The sequence below is a fragment of the Globicephala melas genome, chromosome 5 (genome assembly GCF_963455315.2).
Source record: "Globicephala melas chromosome 5, mGloMel1.2, whole genome shotgun sequence".
NCBI lineage: Eukaryota > Metazoa > Chordata > Mammalia > Artiodactyla > Delphinidae > Globicephala > Globicephala melas.
This window is the reverse complement of record NC_083318.1, coordinates 91552091-91574391: the sequence shown is the minus strand read 5'-3', so window position 1 is coordinate 91574391 and position 22301 is coordinate 91552091. Positions and strand designations below refer to the sequence as shown.

Below are 22301 nucleotides of genomic sequence, written 5' to 3'. Positions count from 1 at the left end.
CCCTCCAACCCAACCCTCATGCCCATACAAAAAACACTACTTAAAAATTCTCCCCAAAATATTTTTATACAATAGGGACACAACAAATAATTTCAGTTTAAGGCAGAAACTGATTTATGAATGCATCACAGGAACATATCATTAATATTATTCTAATGTTTTAGGGTAGCCTCAGATGATCTCAGAAAGGGGGAGAAAATGACTATGATGGCTCACCAGTCCTCTTCTTGGATCTTCATCAATGAGAGGACATTCATTACCAGGTAACTGTACACCTGTATTATATGTTATTCTAGTTATCAGTTGCTTGTGGATTACACCTTTTGTGTATTACACATTTTGTCATTCTAAGCTTCAATTTTTTTTTTTTTTTTTTTTGCGGTACGGGGGCCTCTCACTGTTGTGGCCTCTCCCGTTGCGGAGCACAGGCTCCGGACGCGCAGGCTCAGCAGCCATAGCTCACGGGCCCAGCCGCTCCGCGGCATGTGGGATCTTCCCGGACTGGGGCACGAACCCGTGTCCCCTGCATCGGCAGGTGGACTCTCAACCATTGCGCCACCAGGGAAGCCCCCTAAGCTTCATTTTGAAAGCTTTAACTGTATTGGAAAAACTTGGAAAATGGCATCATTACATTTTCTAATTTTTCTCATCTGCTATGAAGAGACCCCAGTGAATTAAATGTTATAAAAAATTATGAGGGCTTTGTAAAATATTTCAGAAAATATGATATAAAGAGTGCCTAAATTTGGGTCTTCCATAGGTGTTATAATAAAGTCTAAATGTGTATCAATAAAAAAAGCATGATGTATGACCCACAAGATCAATGATATGAATCATCAGTTGAGACACTGAATTAGAAATTGAATAAATACATTCCTGAAGACTGAAAAGCCATAGCCTATCGTGGAATGATCACTCATATTTCATAAATAGTGGTCTAATTTCACCAAAAGCTAGATTTCTATTTTAATAGTTGTCACAGTTCTCAGGAACAGCATTAAGTAAAGGATCCGAGGCTCCTCATAAATAATATATCCAAAGAATTAGCCTATGGGCCTAAACCAGGCTCTCCTGGCCTCTCCTTCCCTCCATTGCTCCTCAGGACATACTTCATTTTTACCGTTTCCCTCTTGATGTTAGATTATGCAATAGATGGTCAGCAGCTATGGCTATTTTCTTATACGCAGCAGATAGCATCTTATGCTAGTTTAGGAATAATAGAGCAGGGATTTGAAAACTGTAAGAGTAAAGATAAGAGACGAACCTGGCTGAGCTAGAGCAGAAGCTGAAAAGGGAAAAGACACAACGGTAAGAAAAAAAACAAGTCGCCCTGGAATGTGATCCATGTCTTACAGGGAAGAGAAACAAAGCCAGATAAATGACAGAGGAAAGTCGTATAAATGATGCAGGATTGCACAATAGGAAAGCAAAAGGAATAAATATGGTCAAAAATGGAATGAAAGCCACAGCTGGAGGATAAGCATGAAATATAAGAGGCGGGAAGAAGGCAGGAAGTAAAAGATAAAGGAGTTACTTATTCATTCCTCAGATACTTACAAACTGCTTCCTAAAAGCAGTTTATACTCCTGTGGACCCTGAGCATTCAGTAATGAATGAAACAAAACCCTTACCCTCATGGGGTTGCCTCCTAAAAGAGGGATACAGTCAAAATGTAGGATAAATGTAAAACAAGATGCACTATTAGGTGCTGAAAGAGATGAAGAATAAAAATAAAGCTGGAAGGGGAGTAATGATTACGGGGGGTAGAGAGCAGTGAGTTATGATTTCATATAAGATGGCCAAGGAAGGCCTCAGGAAGGAGGTAGCAGTAGGGAAAAGCCTGAAGGAGGGAAGCGAGTGAGCTGTGTGGGTATCTGGCTGGGAGCCTCCCAGGTCCCCTTCCAGGAAAGGGGACACCAAGTTCACAGCCCTGAGGCAGGCACACGCCTGTAAGGGTGCAGGAACCTGGTATGGGAAAGTGAAATAGGGAGGACAGTAGGAGAAGGTGAGGTCAGAGACAGAATGGGACCAGAATATGTAAGGCCTCATAGGCCACTGAGACTTCGTCTTTCCCACTTACAAGATGAGAAATCATTGAAGATTATTGAGTACACGAGTGACTGAATCTGTCTGGCTGCTGCTTTAAGAACAGACTGAAGAGGACACAAGGATAGAAGCAGAGAAACTATCGAGGAGCAGATAGTCCAGAGTAGAGATGATGGTGGCTTGGACCAAGGTGGCAGGGGTGGAGGTGGGGAAAAATGCTCAGATTCTGGGTATATTTTGAAGGAAGAAACAATAGGATTTCCTGAAGGATTAGATGTGGGTATGAGAGAAAGAGAAAGATTAAGGATGATTCCAAGGCTTTGGGTCAGGAAGAATGGAGTGAATATTTTTCTGACATTATAAAGACTACAGGAGGAGCAGGTTTGGGGTAGAAGATCGGGAGTTCAGTCCTAGACAAGTTACATTTGAGACTGACTAATGTCACCAAGGGAATAAGTGTGATAGAGAAGATTCAAGATCCAGGGTTAGAAAAGAGTGAAAGGAAAAGTAGGAAACAACAAGGCGAGCAGTAGTACATTGGATGGAAAGTGGGCAGAAGGAATGTGGACACTGAACAGAGAGGAGGGGCAGTGATAGAGTGGGCAAGTATAGAAAACACCGCTTGGGGATGTCAAGGTAGCTAAAGTGTTGCTGGGGATACAAGGAGAAGAGGGAAGTTGAGAAAATGGGAAATTGAAATGAAAGGCAGAAATTAATTTTTTAAATAAGTGCAGATGACTGATAAAGAAAGTCAGAGAAAGTAACATCCATATGAAACCAGGGAAGAGAGATAGAAAGATCCTCGAGAGAAGTAAGAGATGGACATGGTAACAGGATGGACATTGTTGAGAGGACCTGAAAGATGATGGGTTGGGAAGAGAAAATGATGAAAAAAGCATGTGAGTCATCTGTAGGGGAAGCAGGAGGCAAATGAGATTCAGGATAGAGGGATGATGGAGAAGATGGGAGAGACTGTGAAGAAAAGGGAAGACGCTCACGAGAGAGTGACAGAAAGGGCAGAACAGGGTTAAGAGCCCAGCACAGCCCCAAGAAGGTCCCCCTACCACAGTGCCTCCCCCCAGAGAAAATTACAGAAACATTGAACAAAGGTGTCTCCAAAGACAGTAGCCCTGGGTCTACACCAGTGTTCCTTTTTGCGTAAATGCCTTCTGTGCAGTGTTAAGTTTAACCAGCCAGGAATACAAATTTACCACACTGGGAGGGAAGTTTCGAGAAGAAACCGTACACGGCATAAGAGAAGAATGTACGAACCCTTGTACGTATTTTCCTGTTATTCAACTCTGCTTGACGCAGGTCAGCCCATGGAATCCTGATTCTCACCTCCCCCCAGCCCCGCCCTCAGTGCATTGCTAAACTAATCCTGGGGCCACCTCTCAGTTGGAGGTTGCAATCTTTTCTTTTTCATCTACTTCAGCTACACAGCTGCTCTTCACCTCTTGGATTCCTGAGAAAGCAAGGTCCTTTCTCACCAAAACCTTTAGATTTACCCTTATGATCAGATTAAAAGGCACCCTAAGCAGGCACTGCATGATCCAAGTAGCAATTCACAGTCCCCTTCTGCACTCATGGGCATCTCCATGACCTCTCTTCCCCTATAAAACCTCAAGACAAAGGTCAGAGAGAAGTCCCAGTGCCCTCCCTAACTCATGTCTGCTCCAAGGGGTGGTCCTGTCCTTCCCAATCCTGCTATTGGTTCACATGTGTTTCTCTTTATTCTCAGGCCTTGAACCCTCTGTTTCTCTAGAACAGCTTTCTTCCACCTTCATGAAGCTCTTTGTTCTGTTCTTAATTGATTTATGTCGATCTCATTTGTAGCCATGAGCAGCTGATGGTAACTTCTCGTCCTGGACACCACATTCCTTTTATTCATCTGTGTAATCACAGTATGAAAATCAAGAATTTTCACTGAAATAAACACCTATTCCATACACCAGTGATTACCAGGTCAACTTTCATTTCCTTTGTAATATTTTATAGTTTCCCAATCTCAGTTTCTCACTTTTCCCATGAAATCCTCCCTGAACTGCAGTAAGATTTTAATTAGCCTGTTAATTACTTGTGTATTTGTTCTTTTAAAATATTTACTTCCTAATTATGAAAGTATCATTATTTTATAAATTATTGTATTTTATATATTTATATTATAAAAGCTGAGAAAATATAGAAACATATAGATTGAAAGAATAAAGTTATCCATAATCTTACTACTCAGAAAATGTACTATTTAATTTTGTCATATTACCCATATTCTAAGGATTTTATTTTATATAGTTGAGATCATTCTATATCTTGTTTTACACACCTGGCATTATATTACAAATATTTCCCCATACTATTAAAATAATCTTCCTAAAGATGATTTTAATGATACTATATCACTCAACAATATAGAAATGTCATAATATAATTTCTTTAATTTTGACCTTCAAGATGGCTCCAACATTTTGAATATACAAGGACTAGTTCACAGAAGTGTAATTACTGAATCAAAGTATACAAGTAAATCTAATGTTATTGTTACAAATTAGCTTTCTAAAATAGTTTGATGAGCTGTCTCTCCCACCAACAGCTTAAGGCTTCTTGCCTTGTCTTTACTGCCTCATAACAGATGCCTGGTTTCCCAAGGTAGAATGTAAGCCCCTTGAAGGTAAGATCTAAGTATCTTTTGCATCCTCTTTCCCAAGGTGAGGTACCTGGATGGCCTTGATACATGAGATGATTTTAGGTTAAACATAAATAATTGGTTTTTATTTGAACACTCTTGGAAAGCATTAGAAAAATATAACTAGCACATGAAATCTTTGATTTCACAAACATTATTTCTCAGGACAGATAAAATCTTGCTTAGTAACCAAGTTACTAAGTAACTTGGTTGGGTTTCTGTCACTCACAACCATGGGTCCTATAACTAATGAAAACACCCATCCTGAACTACATGCTATCAGAACACTCTCACTTTCTAACGTATTATATTTATTTATTTTATTCCCCAAATAAGACTGAAAATTTAAGGGGAGAGGGTAATGTTTCATATATAATTCTGCAAATATTAATGCAATAAGTAATACATAATTGTTGAATAAATATATAAAAAGAGGAACATCAACTAGAAAAATATTAAGTGATAACAGATTATACTTGGAGTTAGCCAAACTCATAAAAGCAGTACATGAATAATTAGTTTTGAACAGCATATCCATAGCCCTCAGCCAGACTGTATCAATCACTTTCCCACAAAATAGCCTTGAAGCCAGCATTTTGTAATTTTTTAATCGCTGAAAATATTTTAAAACATACATTCTAATCATTTAGAATATAAGAAGAGAAAGAAAATGAACAAAATTTGAGAACCTATGTGCATTCCCATTTTATAACTGGCCTACAATGAAATATGTTAAAATGAAACCACATATTCTGGGGGAGGCTATTTCCAAAGTGTCTGCATTTCTAGTGACCCTTATTTTGTGTCATATTTTGAACTGACTGAATTGGGCACTTGCAGTTTATCTTCTATACCACAGATACACTTTCAGACCCTAGTATCCATGTATTATTGGTATTCCAGGTGGTAAAGTAAAATAATATAGCATTTACGCAAACACTGGACTTGAAGATAGCATTCCTCAAAATGTGGTCCAGGGGCCACCTGCCTTCTGATCAAGATGCTTATTAACAGTGCAGATGCTGCGCTCCCCCTCAGAGCTAATCAGGTGATTCTGAAGTATTACTGGAGTCTAGAAACTACTGCTCAGAGGAGGAAAGGCTTAAAGTTTGAGAACTTCTGCCCACCTGAAATAAACAAAATTTCTGGAACTCAGGGAAATCTTTACAAAATAGTCACCAAAAATTATAATGATACCATTGACTACCTATGATATCCAGCTTGTCATTAACCCCTCCATTCTTTTTTTTTTTTGCGGTACGTGGGCCTCTCACTGCTGTGGCCTCTCCTGTTGCGGAGCACAGGCTCCGGACGCACAGGCTCAGTGGCCATGGCTCACGGGCCCAGCCGCTCCGCGGCATGTGGGATCTTCCCAGACCGGGGCACGAACCCATGTCCCCTGCATCGGCAGGTGGACTCTCAACCACTGCGCCACCAGGGAAGCCCTCTATTCTTCATTTATTCACTTAAGTAGTTATTCAGCTCCCATTCTGTGACAAGCGTTGTTCTGGCAAGACAGAAATCACCAACTTATTTGCGATATTTATTTTCATGCACAGAAATACATGAAAATGCTGCAAATTAATAGGAAAATAGACCTTCCTTAATGAAAACTTTGCTTTCAGCAAACATATGATCCATGAAATAAGAGATATTGATTTAATATCACAGTAAGCAATATAACATTTATGTCTTACTCCTGGATAAGAATTTTCTGAGTTTAGAAACTTCCCTGACTGAAGGGTGTTGGCATAAGTTAACTCCATGCTCAAATGATTAAGATTCCAGTTGCTCTTTCCTTGCCTGGGGTTGTCACTGCTCTGTTGCTTCACGTGGTAAATATTCTAAGTGAGCTGAGTATTAAAAAAAAAAAAAAAGTGGTTCCCTATGGTTGCTTTCAAAGTGCTTTCACTTCAGGTCTTAGGCTAAAATCAGGGCATTTTAGGGGTGAGTAAATGCCAATCCTGAATTTGAAAAAAGAGTTCAAATCCAGTTCTAGAATGTAGATCAGATTTCACTCTCGGAACTTGTTAGATTTTTTTATTCTCCTAATTAGGAACCTAATACAAACACTTGCAGGCTGCAGCTCTTCCAACAGTGGCCACAAGGCCCATGTGCATTCCTGTCCTTACTAACTAACTCTAATTAGCATGATGTAATAAATTTGAGCAGAAAGTGCATCACTCCAAACAGTTCCTTTTGCCAAGCATGTTGGCCAGTACCCTTTGCTGAAACAAAGAAAGCAGCCACCTGCACCTCTGAGCACAAACTCAGCACAAAGAGCCAGTGTTCCAGGGGCTGCATCCTACCTGGCGGGCAGAACCAGAGGGCAGTGTTTGCCCAGGTCCCATGGCCTGGGTCTTCTCTGGATCAAAGGAACTGGCGCAAACACTGCAAGCCTCAGCATGCCCTGCAGGTAGGTGTATAAAGACAGGGCCACACTCTTCTGAAGACCTTTGGACTGTTGTCTTTAATAAAGGATAAGGGAGTCCTCCCTGACATATTTTGATAGGAGTCAGGATTTTAAAATAAGCCAGGGCAAAAAGTTTGAGACATGTGTAGGACCATCTCCTTTAAAAATGAGGAACCTTGGGCTTCCCTGGTGGCGCAGTGGTTGAGAGTCCGCCTGCCGATGCAGGGGACGCGGGTTCGTGCCCCGGTCCGGGAAGATCCCACATGCCGCGGAGCAGCTGGGCCCGTGAGCCATGGCCGCTGAGCCTGCGCGTCCGGAGCCTGTGCTCCGCAACGGAAGAGGCCACAAGAGTGAGAGGCCCGTGTATCGCTAAAAAAACAAACAAACAAACAAAAAAACCAATGAGGAATCTTTTTCTATGTGGGAGTTTTCCTTTTAAATTTATGTAAACATTCCCATTATTCATGTCTGGTGACCTAGTAAAAATTCATTTTTATTGTGAGAAATTGGATATCACAATTTTACATAAAGGTCAGTAATATCACCCCCAGACTAGTGAAAAGGGTCATTAAGCTTTATGTCAGATATTTTTCAATGAATATATATTGTTAACAGTCATTGAGCATACCAATATGACTGCTATTCACAATAAAATGTATCTACTCCACATTTACCTATTTTATCACTTTAGTCCATTAAAAAACAACAAGATCATCTGTCTGCCCAATACACACTGAAAATGTTTCAATAGAAAGTCTGATGAGGTCAAAATTCAAAGACTCCAGAAATAGATGACACAGAGTTTACTTGAATTTCTGGTCCTGTTAGCTATGCTGGTAAAAGATCTTTCCCCTCTAAATGTTGCTCAGCATTCAGTTTCCTATATTTTACTCCCTAAACAAACAATTGCTGAGAGCACACCATTAGTCAGACGCTGACTAGAAGCTGGGGTAGCAATTTTGAGCCAAAACAGACAAGAGCCCTACTCTCATGGAGGCTGGAGTCTGAAGCCACTAATCTCCAACTTGAGCCTTTATCAGAATCTCTGGAGAGCTTGGTAAAATAAAGATTGCTGGGCCCCATTCCCAGAGTGTCTGATTCAGCAGGTCTGGAGTAGAGTGAGCACTTGCACATGTAAGTTCCCAGGTGGTACAGATGCTACTGCTCTGGAAATCACAGTGAGACCACAGCTCTAAAAGCCTGGTAACAAAATGAGGTCAGTGTTCAGAAGGAAAAGAACCAAGTTCTACGAGAAAATAAGGATCTAGTCTAAGCAGGGAAGTCTAGAGATCTGAAGGTGACGCAAGCTAACAAGGTTAAGAGAGTCAGCAGGAGAGCACTCCTGACACAGGGAGCCAGCCTGACATCTTCACGGCCAGAGGGAGCACAGAGTTCCAGCCAGTGAAAGTTCCCAGAATTGTTGAGGTGCAGGACACAGGAAAAAGCATCTCTGGGGCTTCTCTGGTGGTGCAGTGGTTGAGAATCTGTCTGCTAATCCAGGGGACACGGGTTTGAGCCCTGGTCTGGGAGGATCCCACATGCCGCAGAGCAACTAGGCCCGTGAGCCATGGCCGCTGAGCCTGCGCGTCCGGAGCCTGTGCTCCGCAACAAGAGAGGCCGCGATAGTGAGAGGCCCGCGCACCGCGATGAAGAGTGGCTCCCATTTGCCACAACTAGACAAAGCCCTCGCACAGAAACGAAGACCCAACACAGCAAAAATAAATAAATAAATTACTAAACTCCTACCCCCAACATCTTCTTAAAAAAAAAAAAAAAAAGCACCTCTGTAAAAGAGGCTAAAGAGGAAGAGAGACCAAGCAGGACTTCACCTGCTGTGATAAGGATTTGGGGTTTTTATACCAAGAGCAGTAGAGAGACATTTAAGGATGTTAACCAAAGCAGATGATATGCTTATGTATGTTCTACATACTCTGGATAGAGTGTGAAGAGTAGATGGAGGATGCCCAGAATAGAAACAAGGAGGCCGCTTAACATATTTTTTCCAATGTAAAGAGAATCAGTGGTCAAAGTCATGGCGACATTACAGAAGAGCACCATAAAAGCCCTGTAAGGAAAGCCCTGTCTGTAGTTCACGCTCACATAGATGACTCCGAGGATCACTGACCACCTGCTGTGTTTCAGACACTCTAGTAACAATCCGGATGGTCCAAGTGGCTGAAAGCCATATCAGTCTGAAAGGCTTAACAGAATAGTTTCTCCATCTCAAGGGAACAAGGGGCATCAGACGGTGATGTCAAGGTAATCATCCTCAACCAGCACAAAATTTCCCAGCTGTTCATACACAAAGCGTGTTCTTTTACCATCAGCCTGCATCTGCTCCAATCATGATGCGTGTTGTGTGACACATCTGTGTTTACTTTTTAACTGGCTTTAAAAAAAATATCTATAGGGCACGTATTAGAGAGACCTAAAAGTTTAAATCATGGAAAAATGAGAAGCAAGATCCTAAGGGAAGCTAGAAACCAACGTAATTGTTTCATTTCCTCATTTCTACACCCAGCCCCACAGCAAGTCCCATCAACTCCACCTCCAATATACAACCACTTCTCACCATCTAGTCCAAGCCACCACTATCTCTTGCCTGGACAACTATTACTGCCTCCTAATTGGGCTGCCAGCTTCCATTCCCTGTCCCCGTAATCCATCCTCCCCGAGCAGCCAGAACGTCTCTTTACAATGTCGTCACGGCGTCCTGCTTAAACCCTCCAAAGCTTCCTATTGCAGACTCCTTACCATAAGAAGTCTCTCTAAGGTCCAATGCCATCTGGCCTGGAGAACTTTTAGAACCTCATCTTGAGCCATTCTTCCCTTGTTTTTCTCCTTTAAACATGTCAAGCTTAGTGCCGCACACAAGATGTGGCACCGGCATCTCTTGCTCAGGACACTTTCTTCGACTCTGCACAGGGCTATAGCTCCTTCCCATTATTCAGGTGTCGGTTTAATATTTCAGGCCTCCTGATCACGTTCTCTAAAATGCCCTCTTTCATCTGCTGCATCACAGGATGATGTTTCATTGTTATTATGGCACTTACCCCTATGTAAAATCAACATATTTCTTTATTTGCTCTTTTGTTTTGTTTTTTTTTTCTATCTTCTTCCTCCAGAAAGCAACTCCCATCACTGCACGGGCCCCATTGGTTTTAAATATTGCAGTCTCCCCAGCATCTATTACACAGTAATCCCTCAATAAACTTTTGTTGATGATGAGTGAGTATGGGAGTATTAGCATCAAGGAACTAAATCAGGACTTTAGTATTTTGGCTTGACATATGTTACCCTTAAATACTGTTTCATACCTAGTGGCAAGGTGATTATATCAGGGCTTCTCTCCATTTTAACATACATGCAAATTTCCTGGGGAATCTCGGTTAAAATACAGATTCTGATTTCTAACAAGATGCCTCCCAAGTACTCAGACAATATTTGGATAGGAGTCACCCTTGAATCCCGTGATAGAACAATGACCTCCTAAAGATGTCTACTTCCTAATCCCCTGAACCTGTAAATATTTTACATTACGTCACAAAAGGGAATTAAGGTTGCAGATGGAATTAAGGATGCTAATCCATTAGCATCCCTTAAATTTGGGAGATTATCCAGATGGGCCCAATGTTATCATAAGGGTCCTTATGTGGGAGGGTAGGAGAACTATGTGAAAAGATTCCATGTCAGAGTGATGGAGTGGGAAGGATTGTATAGCCAATGCTGGCTTTGAAGATGGAAAAGGGAGCCGGAGGCCAAAGAATGTGGGTAGACTGTGGAAAGTGGAGAAAGCAAGGAAATGTATTCTCCCCTAGAGCCTTCAGAAGAAGTACAGCCTTGCTGATACCTTGGTTATAGCCAGTGAGACCTGTAGAACTGTAAGATAATGTTTATGTTGTTTAAAGCCACTAGGTTTGTAGTAATTTGTTACAGCAGCAATAGGAAACTAGAACAAACCTCCTCCCAAAGAATGTCTGCAAGGACAGTGTTCTCTGGCCTCTTACTTCAGTAACAGAGGAGGAAAGGGCAGAAGTGTTAGCAGGCTGGTTATATGTAACTATTTTAGTTTCAGTTGGAATGTCCGCCTGTTTCAACCTGCAACCTGCCAGTTGATAGACTTCCCTTCCCCTAAAAGAAGAATATCACCATGATTCTCAGCATCCTGAGACCTAAAAGATCTCAAAAGTGTGGTCTCTGGGACTTCCCTGGTGGCGCAGTGGTTGAGAGTCCGCCTGCCAGTGCGGGGGACGCGGGTTCGTGCCCCGGTCCGGGAAGATCCCACATGCCGCGGAGCGGCTGGGCCCATGAGCCATGGCCGCTGAGCCTGCGCGTCCGGAGCCTGTGCTCTGCAACGGGAGAGGCCACGGCAGTGAGAGGCCCGCGTACCGCAGAGAATAAAAAAAAAAAAAGTGTGGTCTCTGGACTAGCAGCACCAGAATCACCTGGGAACACGTTAAAAATGCAAATTCTCAGGACCCACACCGGACATAACTCAATAAGAAACTTTGGAGGTGCCCCTCATGATCTGTTTCAACAAGCCCTTCAGGTCGGGTTTTAGAACCATTTATCTAACATAGCACATCTACCACTGTGTTTCATATTGTCCACACATTCAGGGCACATAATTTTTCTGTAGTTTTCAAAGAGCTTTTTCTTGGTCACTAAATATTTCTTTGTTCTCTCCAAAACCATCAGCTACAACAAGAAACAGACTATTCCATCAAAGTGGAGATAGTTTCAAGTCCCTACTCTGGATTAGAATAGAATATAAAAATCAGTACTAATTTGCAAATAGTGTCAGGGCTGCGAGCCAGAGACCATACTTCTCTGTGTTTCAGGCCAGAAAAGGAGATTGTAGAGCATAGACTTCCCTCATTCTTTCTTCCCTGTCCACAAACTCCTTGGGCTGCCCTTAGGAAGTCAGCTGCATGTGATAACAGAAACCAAGGTCTGATGCGGAAGCTGCTCATTGCAGCCGCCAACTGGAATAATAGACTGTGAATTTTTAAAAAATCTTTTTCATAAAAATCTTCAGAAGCCAAACCATAGAGGGAAAGAGAGTAGATAAGTGTCTTCCTTTATCTGAGGTTGTTAGAAAACAAGCTAGTGTGTTAAAATATAAAATCTGATAGTTACGCTTATAAAGGAATTCTCTTCAAAATCAGATACCAGTTCTAAAACACATTCCTGTCTTCTTCAGAAGCACGAGCATTTTAATAAACAATACAATCCTTCTTTGCCTCTCCCTTTTTAGACCCTCTTCCATGTCTTACCAACATCTAATGACATTGTTCTGAGTAGCTACAGCTCCTCTCTTAAACAGTGGAGTTTTCATAATCAAGAAAACATTTGGGGGGTTTTTGTTTTCTATCAAGCAACTAGCCAACAGTCACTTCAAATTTCTTTTTAATATTGCGAAATTATACCTTAATTTTCAATCCTTTTGCTTTTATCTGAGTTCTAGGTGTTAAGGACCTGAGAGAAGTGGATAGATGTATTCATTAATAGCTCCAGGGCCATTGTTTACAGGGGTAATCTTAAAAAGATGTATACCTCGGAAAATACAAAAGTCACAAAATGGCCAAAAGCAGCCAGAGGGTGGGAGGTGAGACAAGTCTAGTTATATTACCTTACTGATTAATTACTAATGGATTTCAGGAAACTCCCAGGGCCTTTTTATTATCAATTGTCAGCACGGACAGAGACTTAGGGTCTAGAATAGAACTGCTTGGAAGAAAAAGATAAACAAATCACAGGCACCATCCTCCTAACCACCAGCAACAATTAATGATACTTGAGCAGAGTTGCTAAAGCTGTTGAAAACCCTTCCTTTTCAAAAACGGCAGCCCTTTGAAGGAAGTCGGGAGAGTTCAACAAATTCAGGGCTCCCTGATCATTTTAGGTTTTGCATTTTTGCTTCCATCGAGATAGCCCTTCCCTTCCCAGCTTCTCAGTATTCAAACTGTGGAACCCAATCCCTTCATTTGCAATGGAAATGAATAACCTACTTTGCTAACTGAAGAAAGTCTCTAAGCAAAGGTTGAAAAGCAGTCTTCTTTCCTCATCGTTTGAGCCAGGAGATGAGGCCAAAGACAAAAAGAAATGGAGCCGTAGCCACTTATGAAAGAGGGGCGGCAGGAGTTTGCAATTGTATTCCAGGATTCAAGTTGACAGTAACGAAGGATAACGTGGGTTAAGAGAATTCTGCTGCTGCTTGCAGACATCAGTAATATGGAATGATGGTTTGTCTTGGCAAAGAGCTTAATGATAAGGCTTTACTCGTTCTTTTGTCCGCATATTTCCTGGTTCCCCTTTCCAAAAACATACAGAAGTTCATATTACATGTTTATGGAAGAAAAATTATGAAAACATTATGACTGTATTATGCACTTACTATATAGAATTTGAAAAGTATACAGAACTACAACACATAAAATAAAACATCACAACCGTAATTCCCAGAAAATGATCAATTTGCTATCTTTACATGTTAATATATTTTTTGTAAAAATAACTCTGAGTTAAGTTTTAAATTCAGTTTTTTGAACCTGACATTAAATAGTTAATCTCATTGCTAAAATGTAACATTATGAACAAAATTGGGAGGGGTGACTGTATAAAAGAGCAAGCTAGCATTTTTATTCTGCCTCAATTTCTCATCTCTTTGAAAAGACTCTTTCGAATGTTTTAGGTTCCTGCTCTTAAACATGGTAATACAAACAGCAGGATGCTGTCTCTAGTGCTGCTGTCACTATCTGGTTCCGTGGCTGCCTGGCTGGGAGCCTGAACATTTTTCAGCAAGTCTCCAAGAGGCAGAAATAACACAAACTCAGGAAGCACAGCCATGGCCAAATTTGCCTTTGGTGACTACATTGGCCTGTATTTTCCACTGAAGTTTATTTTGTGTCATGTGGCAATCTCTGAAGCTTGCGTTGGGCTACAGCATACAACAGTATTTCAGGTTTGCCTTTGTCCAAATTTTAAGAATCACTTAGTAAAGAATGAGACGGGGTTTTCTGGTTTCCAGGAAAAGGATTAGATAGCCACTGAATTATGCTGTAAATCATTACTAAAATGAGGGAGAACTCTTATTACAACTAAAATTTGACACTCATTCTGTCTATGGGTGCAGGGCATAACTCATTTCCATTCATCATGCTGTCCAATATGTCAATGCATATTACAGTTTATAAAATTAAACACAAAGTGTTTCTTCCGGCCAAATAGCGTGATAAGACTGAGGAACTCTTCTCTTGCTCAGCCCATTATTCATGACAAACGTCAGAATGTGGGTAATTCCCATCTGCTGAGCAGATGCAATTCAGACCACAAAGTGCAAAGTACACCTAAGCATTTTACAGTCAACTCTGGATCCACTTTTACTCATTAAAACTGAGCTGGGAGCCTTACAGGAACAGGGAACCTTTAAAGGAGCAGGAACCCTGGCATCATTCCCCTACACCTGTCGCCCCCTCCCATGTTAAGTCTTTCCCTGGTTAGCACTCACCCAGGAGCTGTAATGACTAATTCTGGGTGTCCATCTGCATCTATCAGGGTCCCCTCTCTGTACTGTCAGTGCACAGTGCCAGCTTCTGTCCCGGCGAAGCTTAAGATTCTATGTGTTCGTTTAGTTAGAAGTCCAGTTTACATGGAAGCTTGCTATTCCTTCGTTTTATAAAAACACTATTCATGTTATATATTATGTGATAATGTTTTTTAAAAATCCTTAGGATATATTATGATACAGTATTTCATGTTTGAGAAAACCAAGCTCTTCTTAAAAAATCAATTTATGTATCACACGTAAAGTATTGATATACAGGCTGTTTGTACCATGCCGACTTCTTGGGTGTCCCTGTGGCTTCTAGAAAAATTTGTAAACTGAGAAGACTGGATATGGAATTCATTCCTTATCACCCACTTTATAGCTTTGTTAGGGCAGCTGAACAGCTGTCTGGTCTAGGCTGGCGGGGGACTTTTTGGAGCTGAGAGGGAAAAGTACACAGATGATTTTTTTCCTTTTTATGAGATAGGGAGGTCCATAGGTAACATTTAAGTTAAATCCTAAAAAATACATTATAATTAGCACTGACAAGTCACCATGTATATTAAATCAGTCTTCCCTTTCCTGACTAGGGACTGCCTAGATAACACTTTAGTGGTGGCCTTTGGATCTCCTAAACCAAATAATCCCTATACTTATTTTAGGTCTCTTCTAGACTTTAGATTCTTCTGTACATGAGGGACATTTGATCACCTTTCCACAGAACATAGCCTTGGCTCTCTACCCCGATACCATTGCAATTGTTCCACTCATCTTGCTGCCTCCGTGTTGCTTTGTCCTGAAATCTGTCTTCCATAAGCTCCCTAGTGGCCCTTAGAAGCATCATACCTTACACTTGCCTGCAACCTCCAGTAAGTGCCCATTGCCTGCAGGGTGAATTTTAAGCTTCTTAAAATGGTTCACAAGGTTCCTGCCTTCTTCTTCATCACTCACCATTCCCCATTTTACATGTTCTACTCTTAGAGTCCCAACTCTTTGAGCTTTTGCCACAAAAACTACAGAAATATCTAGAATGTCCTTGTTAATATTTTCTTTGCCTGGTAAGCTTCTCACACCCTTCTTGCTTAATCCTTCCCCTCCAGAGTGCACAATAGGCAGCATCTATTCCCTCAAGCTCTCACCCACCTCAGTGTACGGATGAGGCCTCTTTATTGTGATCACACAGCAAACCATTAGGACAGGTCTTCTGTTAGAGGACAAAATTTGAATCAGTCAGCGGATAAGAGATAATCAACTTGACAATAACTTCTTCAGCTCTTTGTGCCCTTAATGCCAACAAGTCGAGTTAGAATGTTGCAGGCTACACTTTATCCTCCTGTTGTATTAACCCATTGCTTCAACAGGTGCATAGACTAATCATCTCCAAAATTTCCTCTGGTAAAGTGCATACGATTAAATTGTGATGAAGTTTTAATATTTGGAATGCATACACCATTACTGCAGTTGTTCACCTGACTTCCGGATTTTCTTTTCTAGCTCCTCACTTTATTACACCGTTAACTTACCTAATTTTATCCCAACACTATTTTACTGAACTATTTTCTTCTTCCACATGCCAAAATCCTTCAAAGTTTCACTGATAGTCAGAAAGATCCTGCCTGTGGTGAGAAAAATATGGAAGATTTCTGTGGTATTTAGTTACCCTGTGTTACACATGGTTTATAGGTTGGCCAACTACCTCTGTAAAGGGTCAGATAATAAATATTTTAGGCTTTGTAGGCCATTTGGTTTGTATCACAACTACTCAACTCTGCAGTTATAGAAATAAAGCAGCTATAGACAATAGGCAAACAAAGTAGTGTGGCTGTATTCCAATAAAACTTTATCTGCAAAAGCGGGTGGCCTGGGACCACAGTTCGCTGACTCCCTGGGTCATTTGGAGACTTATTTCTGTGCAGAAAGATTTAGTCAGGTTTTTTCAGATACAGAAACATTTTCCAAGTAGCTTGTTCCCAGAGAATAATCTTTCTAATCAAACACGGTACTGAGGTAAATACTTTGAAGGATACTTGTACCGTACCTTAACATGCAGTTTTATCAGAAACAGAAGCTGAGGGAATAAGGTTATGTAAAGATTCATTTACTTTAATAACAACTCTCACAGCTCAGCATATCAGGAGTTGCATCCCAAGTGAACCGGCAATGTCCGTATGCTGCCCTGGCTCCCAATAATGAGAGCTATAAAAGTGTTCATGCTCTTTACCAGTATGTTAATTTTAAGGAACTATTCCACAGCAATGACTCCAATGAAACAAAATCCCTTGTGTGCCCAGTGATGTTTAGAACAGAAATAGTCATCAACACTAAAATTCTAAAGTAAGCCAGCTGGGAAACGGAAGAATAGCATGGAGGAATTCTGTAGAATTTTTTTATGTGGTGTTCGTGTGGAGTGTACTGATCCTTGGAAATGTGCGCATTAAAAATTACAAGTGAGAAAAGTCAAGTGGAAAGTATGTTTACCTGATCTCAAACATAAAAATCAATACACATGAACTCTGTCATTCATGACTCATTAAATGCTTATTGAATAAGTACCCACTATGAGCACAGCTCTGCTCTAAGCACTGGGAAGACAGCAATGAATAAAATAGACCAAAATTCCTGCCCTCACGGAGCCAAGTATTCCTATGGGAGGGAGACAGGTATTGAAGATCAAAGGGATTTTAGCAATTACTATATCTGGAAGTTTAATATCATGAGATGCCTCCCCCATAAAGCAACTTATATAAAAAAGCTTTCCACCTGTTGATATGTTTGGTTTTATTTTAGGAATAAGACTTCTTCTGATCATTTCATTCAACCAGTGTTTGTTGAGTTCTTACTATGTGCCGTGCTCTCTTCCAGGCACATGAAACATAGTGTGAACGAAACATGGAAGCAAGCCTAGTCTCTTGGAGCTACAGTCTAGTGAAGGAGACAGAATATAAGATAAATAAATAAAATATATTCAAGGTTAGATGGTGACCAAGGGGCAGAGGTAAGGAGGAAAGCAGGATACGAATGTTGGGAGAAGGCAAACTTTCAGATGTCAGATGACAACTTTCAGTTGTCAAGAAGGACTCCTTGAGCAGGTGACTTTGGAGTAAATACCTAAAAAAAATGAATGCACTAACAGTGTGATGGCGTGGGAGAGGTCATTCTGGGCAGAGGGAACAACATGTATAAGGGCCCTGGGGTGAGAATGTGCCTGGAGTACTCAAGGAACATCAAGGAGGCCAGCGGCTAGAGTTCAGTGAGTGAAGGAAAGAGAAGTAGAAATGAGATGGAAGGTGTAAAAGGGATCAGATCACAACTGGCCTTTGAAGTCATTGGAAGGATATTGGCTTTTATTCTAATGATGAGAAGATATTGAAGAGCTTTGAGCAAAGGAGAGAGGTGATCAGGTTTGTTTTAAAATAACTCCTGCTGTTGAGAATAGACAACAAACACAGGGAGGCTTTTAGGAGACTGTTGCCATAACGCAGGTGAGAGAAGATAGCTTGGACCAGCAGGGTGAGTGACAGCAGCATCTTGAGCTGTGGTAGCACAAGGGGAGGATGGAGGTGTGGCAGGAACCAGCATTCCCATTGCCAGAGCCCACCTGCCACAGAGGGTGAGATGCCTAGGAGCAACAACTATTCCTGAACTGTTGCTGTATCTCCAGTGGAAAGCATAAAGTCAGGCACATACTAGGTGCTTAAATTAGGTTGATTAAATGTTGTAAAACAAAAGAGGAATGTGAAACGAAATCTGTTTTACAGCTGTCTCCTGCTACAGAACACTCTCCTCACCACTTTGTCTGCAGTCATTTTCCATTCTTTGGTTATTTATTTATTCTCTTATGAAAATATTTTAATTGTTAACAGTCAAAATAAAACTAACTCAAAATTTTATAAAACAACAACCCCGGGAAGAACTTGACAACAGAGAGGACAGTAGAAAAAAATTTAAAATCATCTCAAATCCTACCACCCACTAGAAATATTTTGATGTATATACTCCAGAATTTTTTTTTTTTTTTTTTTTTTTGGCTGCACTACAGAGCTTGTGGGTCTTAGTTCCCTGAACAGCGATCAAACCTGGGGCCTTGGCCATGAAAGCCTGGAGTCCTAACCACTGGACAGCCAGGGAGTTTCCTTTTACTCCAGAATTTTAAACAAAGAATATTTTTAAATGTCAGTTTGCTACTGTCAGATAAAAAGAACCTATACTTACACCATGTGGAAAATAACTCCTTCCTTGTTTATCAGGAAAGTCTTTCAAAATAGCACATAAATTAGCTATTACACATTGTATATGCAAAACTATGTGTTTATATATAGGATTAACCCACTCCACCCCCCGCAGGGAAGGCAAAGCTTTCATCAGGGTTTCAGAAGATACTGTGACTTAAATGGGTTGAGAACCACTGCTTTAGATTATAAATTCAATTCAAACAGCTCTTTGCAGCCAGTCATTTCTTCATTATGGAAGATTTTGAAGGACTTTTTAAAAATCAAATTCAACTTTGAAATTATTAACACACATCTCCACTAAGGGAAAGTAACCACCTAAGACCAGATTTTATTTGTTTTACTTTGATGATTTATTTATGAATTAACACCTTCAACATTTGTTGATGTCCTAAGAAGGCTTCAGTTTTCAATGACCTATATTAAAATGACAGAATAGTAAAGATTCCATTGAACCATTTTTTCCTATCTCATATCTTTTTGAACTGAAGGCACCATTATTGCCTTCTACCATTAAAAAGCCTAAGACTGATTGTAACTGAATGTAATATTGTTTTTTTAGGGAACAACTTAATTCTTTATTGAAGACCTATAACATCTTTTATAGGAACCAGAAAAATCTGCATATTTTATATGGACAGGTAAGCCCGTCAAAGAAATGCAGTACAGTTTAATTCACAGGAGAAAAAAATCCATAAAAGTACAGAGAAGTCAGGATAAGTTGGAGTCCGTAAGGCAAAACATCTGGGAGAAGCAGGTGAATCTTTAACTTGATCAGGATTTTTCGGTTTTAGACTATATTGCAAAATCCTAGTCCTGAAACATGTGACTTTCCAAGTATTTTTTTAGAATGGGAAAACGTTTAAAACAACTTTAATGACATATTTGCTTTCTACTTTAAAAACAGAGTATGAACATCTTTTGAACAGCAATTCCATTAAAAATCTATCCTAGAAACAATTCAGCAAGCCTTTTTAAGGTTGCAACTGGCAGGCTACTGTACAAAGTGGCCTTAGATTGGTTTTTTAATGCCTCATCCTCCACAGGTCTTCCTACTCAGTCTTGTATTCTAATGAGACTCACTTCACATCTTTACAATATCTTCCTGGTCCTAGGGAACATTAGAACTTTCTACCTACGTTTCAGATCTTCAAATGTGTACAGCATTGACTTTAGGCCACCACTGTTCCAATCTGTAATTGGAACAGAAGGAAATTTATAAACCTCTCTGGCCTTTATTAGTGAGCTTAAATGATTTAGTTTGATTGGACATTTCAGTTACCTTCCCAAATGTAATTTCCTACAGAATTAGGAAATAACTAATCCCTTTATAAAGAAATGGGCCTAAATTTTTTAAATGGCCTAATTTTAAATTATTTCAATATTATCCTGTATCTTAGATCTCTCATATAGGTAACTGTAAAAATATAAAATTTAAGAAAAGATCAAAACTTTAAGAAAATGATTTCATATTTTAATTCGGTTGTTTCCATAGAATTCATGATGTTAAGAAGTTCATTTCCTTTAGGAAAATGTTTGAATTTTGATGTGACAAGCATATAAGTTGAGGCGTGTCATTTCCTATTCTGTGAATCAGTGCTCAATCTGCAAGTCATTTGATTTTTTAGAATAAAGTGCCCTGTCTTACATAATTTTTTAAAACTGTATGAAGTAAAGTATACAGTGAGAATATCAGATTGCTTAATCTTTCCATCTTTACTCACCGTCAATAAAGTTAGAATCCCGGGCTTCCCTGGTGGCGCAGTGGTTGGGAGTCCGCCTGCCAATGCAGGGGACACGGGTTCAAGCCCTGGTCTGGGAGGATCCCACATGCTGCGGAGCAGCTAAGCCCATGCGCCACAACTACTGAGCCTGTGCTCTAGAGCCCGTGTGCCACAGCTGCTGAAGCCCATGTGCCTAGAGCCCGTGCTCCGCAACAAGAGAAGCCATCGCAATGAGAGGAACGTGCACTGCAACGAAGAGTGGCCCCTGCTCACCGCAACTAGAGAAAGCCCGTGCACAGCAACAAAAGACCCAACACAGCCTAAATAAATAAATAAATAATAAAATAAATAAATTTAAAAATAAATAAATAAATAAAGTTAGAATCCGGAATTTTGCAAGTCTCTGACTTAGTTACAATGATGGGCACTGTTAAAAGGGGCAGTCCATGGAGAATAGCATGTAGCTTTCTAAATCTCTGATTAATTAACTTAATGAATATTTATTGTATACAACACAGCAGACATTGTTCTAAAAGCTAGAGACATAGCAATGAAGAAACTAGACAATGTCCTGCCTTCATGCTTGCTTACATTTTAGTAGTCAGAAAAGAAACAAAAAAGTAAACTGTGTATCCAATGGCGATAAAGACTGGAGAGGGACTTCGCTTGTGGCACAGTGGTTAAGAATCCACCTGTCAATGCAGGGGACACAGGCTCGAGCCCTGGTCTGGGAAGATCCCACATGCTGCAGAGCAACTAAGCCTGTGCGACACAACTACTGAGTTGCCTACTGCAGCTACGTGCTGCAGCTACTGAAGCCTGTGCACCTAGAGCCCGTGCTCTGCAACAAGAGAAGCCACCGCAATGAGAAGCCTGCACACCGCAACAAAGAGTAGCCCCTGCTCGCCACAACTAGAGAAAGCCCACGTGAAGCAATGAAGACCCAATGCAGCCAAAAAAATAAAGGCTGTGGAGAATAATAAAGCAGGGAAGAGGGCTCAGGAATCTAAGTGGATGAGGAAAGAGGAACATTTGACCAAAGACTGAAAGATGTCAGAGAGCAAACCTTGTAGAAGTCTGTGGGCACAGACTTCCAGGCACAGACATATCCAGCAGCCCAATAAAGGTCCTGAGCCTGGCTGGTGTAACTGAGGTACGGTGGGGAAGCCAGTGCAGCAGGAACCTTGTGGGAATGGGATAGTAGAGAACAAGGAAGCTATAGAGAGAACTGAGAAGGGGAGGGCACCAGAGCATGTAGGGTCTTATAGATCATTGTGAAGACTTCAGTTTGTACTTGGAATGAGATGGAAAGCCACTGAGGAGTTGTGATATTATCTAAAGATTCATTTTAAAAGGATCTCTCTAACGAACTTATGGTTACCGGGGGGAAGGTGGGGGAGGGATAGTTAGGGAGTTTGGGATTGACATGTACACACTGCTGTATTTTAAGTGGATAACCAACAAGGACCTACTGTACAGCACAGGGAACCTGCTCAATATTATGTAACAATCTAAATGGGAAAAGAATTTGAAAAAGAATAGATATATATATATATGTATAGCTGAATCACTTTGCTGTACACCCGAAACTAACACAACATTGTTAATCAACTATACTCCAATATAAAATAAAAAGTTAAAAAAGTAAAAAATAAAA

General features: G+C 40.6%; 1 protein-coding gene across 3 annotated transcripts in view; it reads left to right on the top strand.

Annotated features, from left to right (window-relative positions):
* Positions 1-22301, top strand: part of RASSF6 (Ras association domain family member 6) — a 63734-nt gene that overhangs the window by 11689 nt on the left and 29744 nt on the right. For 2 of the 3 annotated variants that reach the window (XM_030877855.2, XM_030877857.2), the window contains exons 2-3: positions 165-263; positions 19483-19561. In XM_030877855.2, coding sequence (XP_030733715.1) covers positions 199-263; positions 19483-19561 — 144 coding nt within the window. In that variant the 5' untranslated portion in view covers positions 165-198. Of the gene's footprint in view, positions 1-164; positions 264-19482; positions 19562-22301 lie in introns of those variants that run through there. The other variant, XM_030877856.2, reaches the window with a different exon arrangement.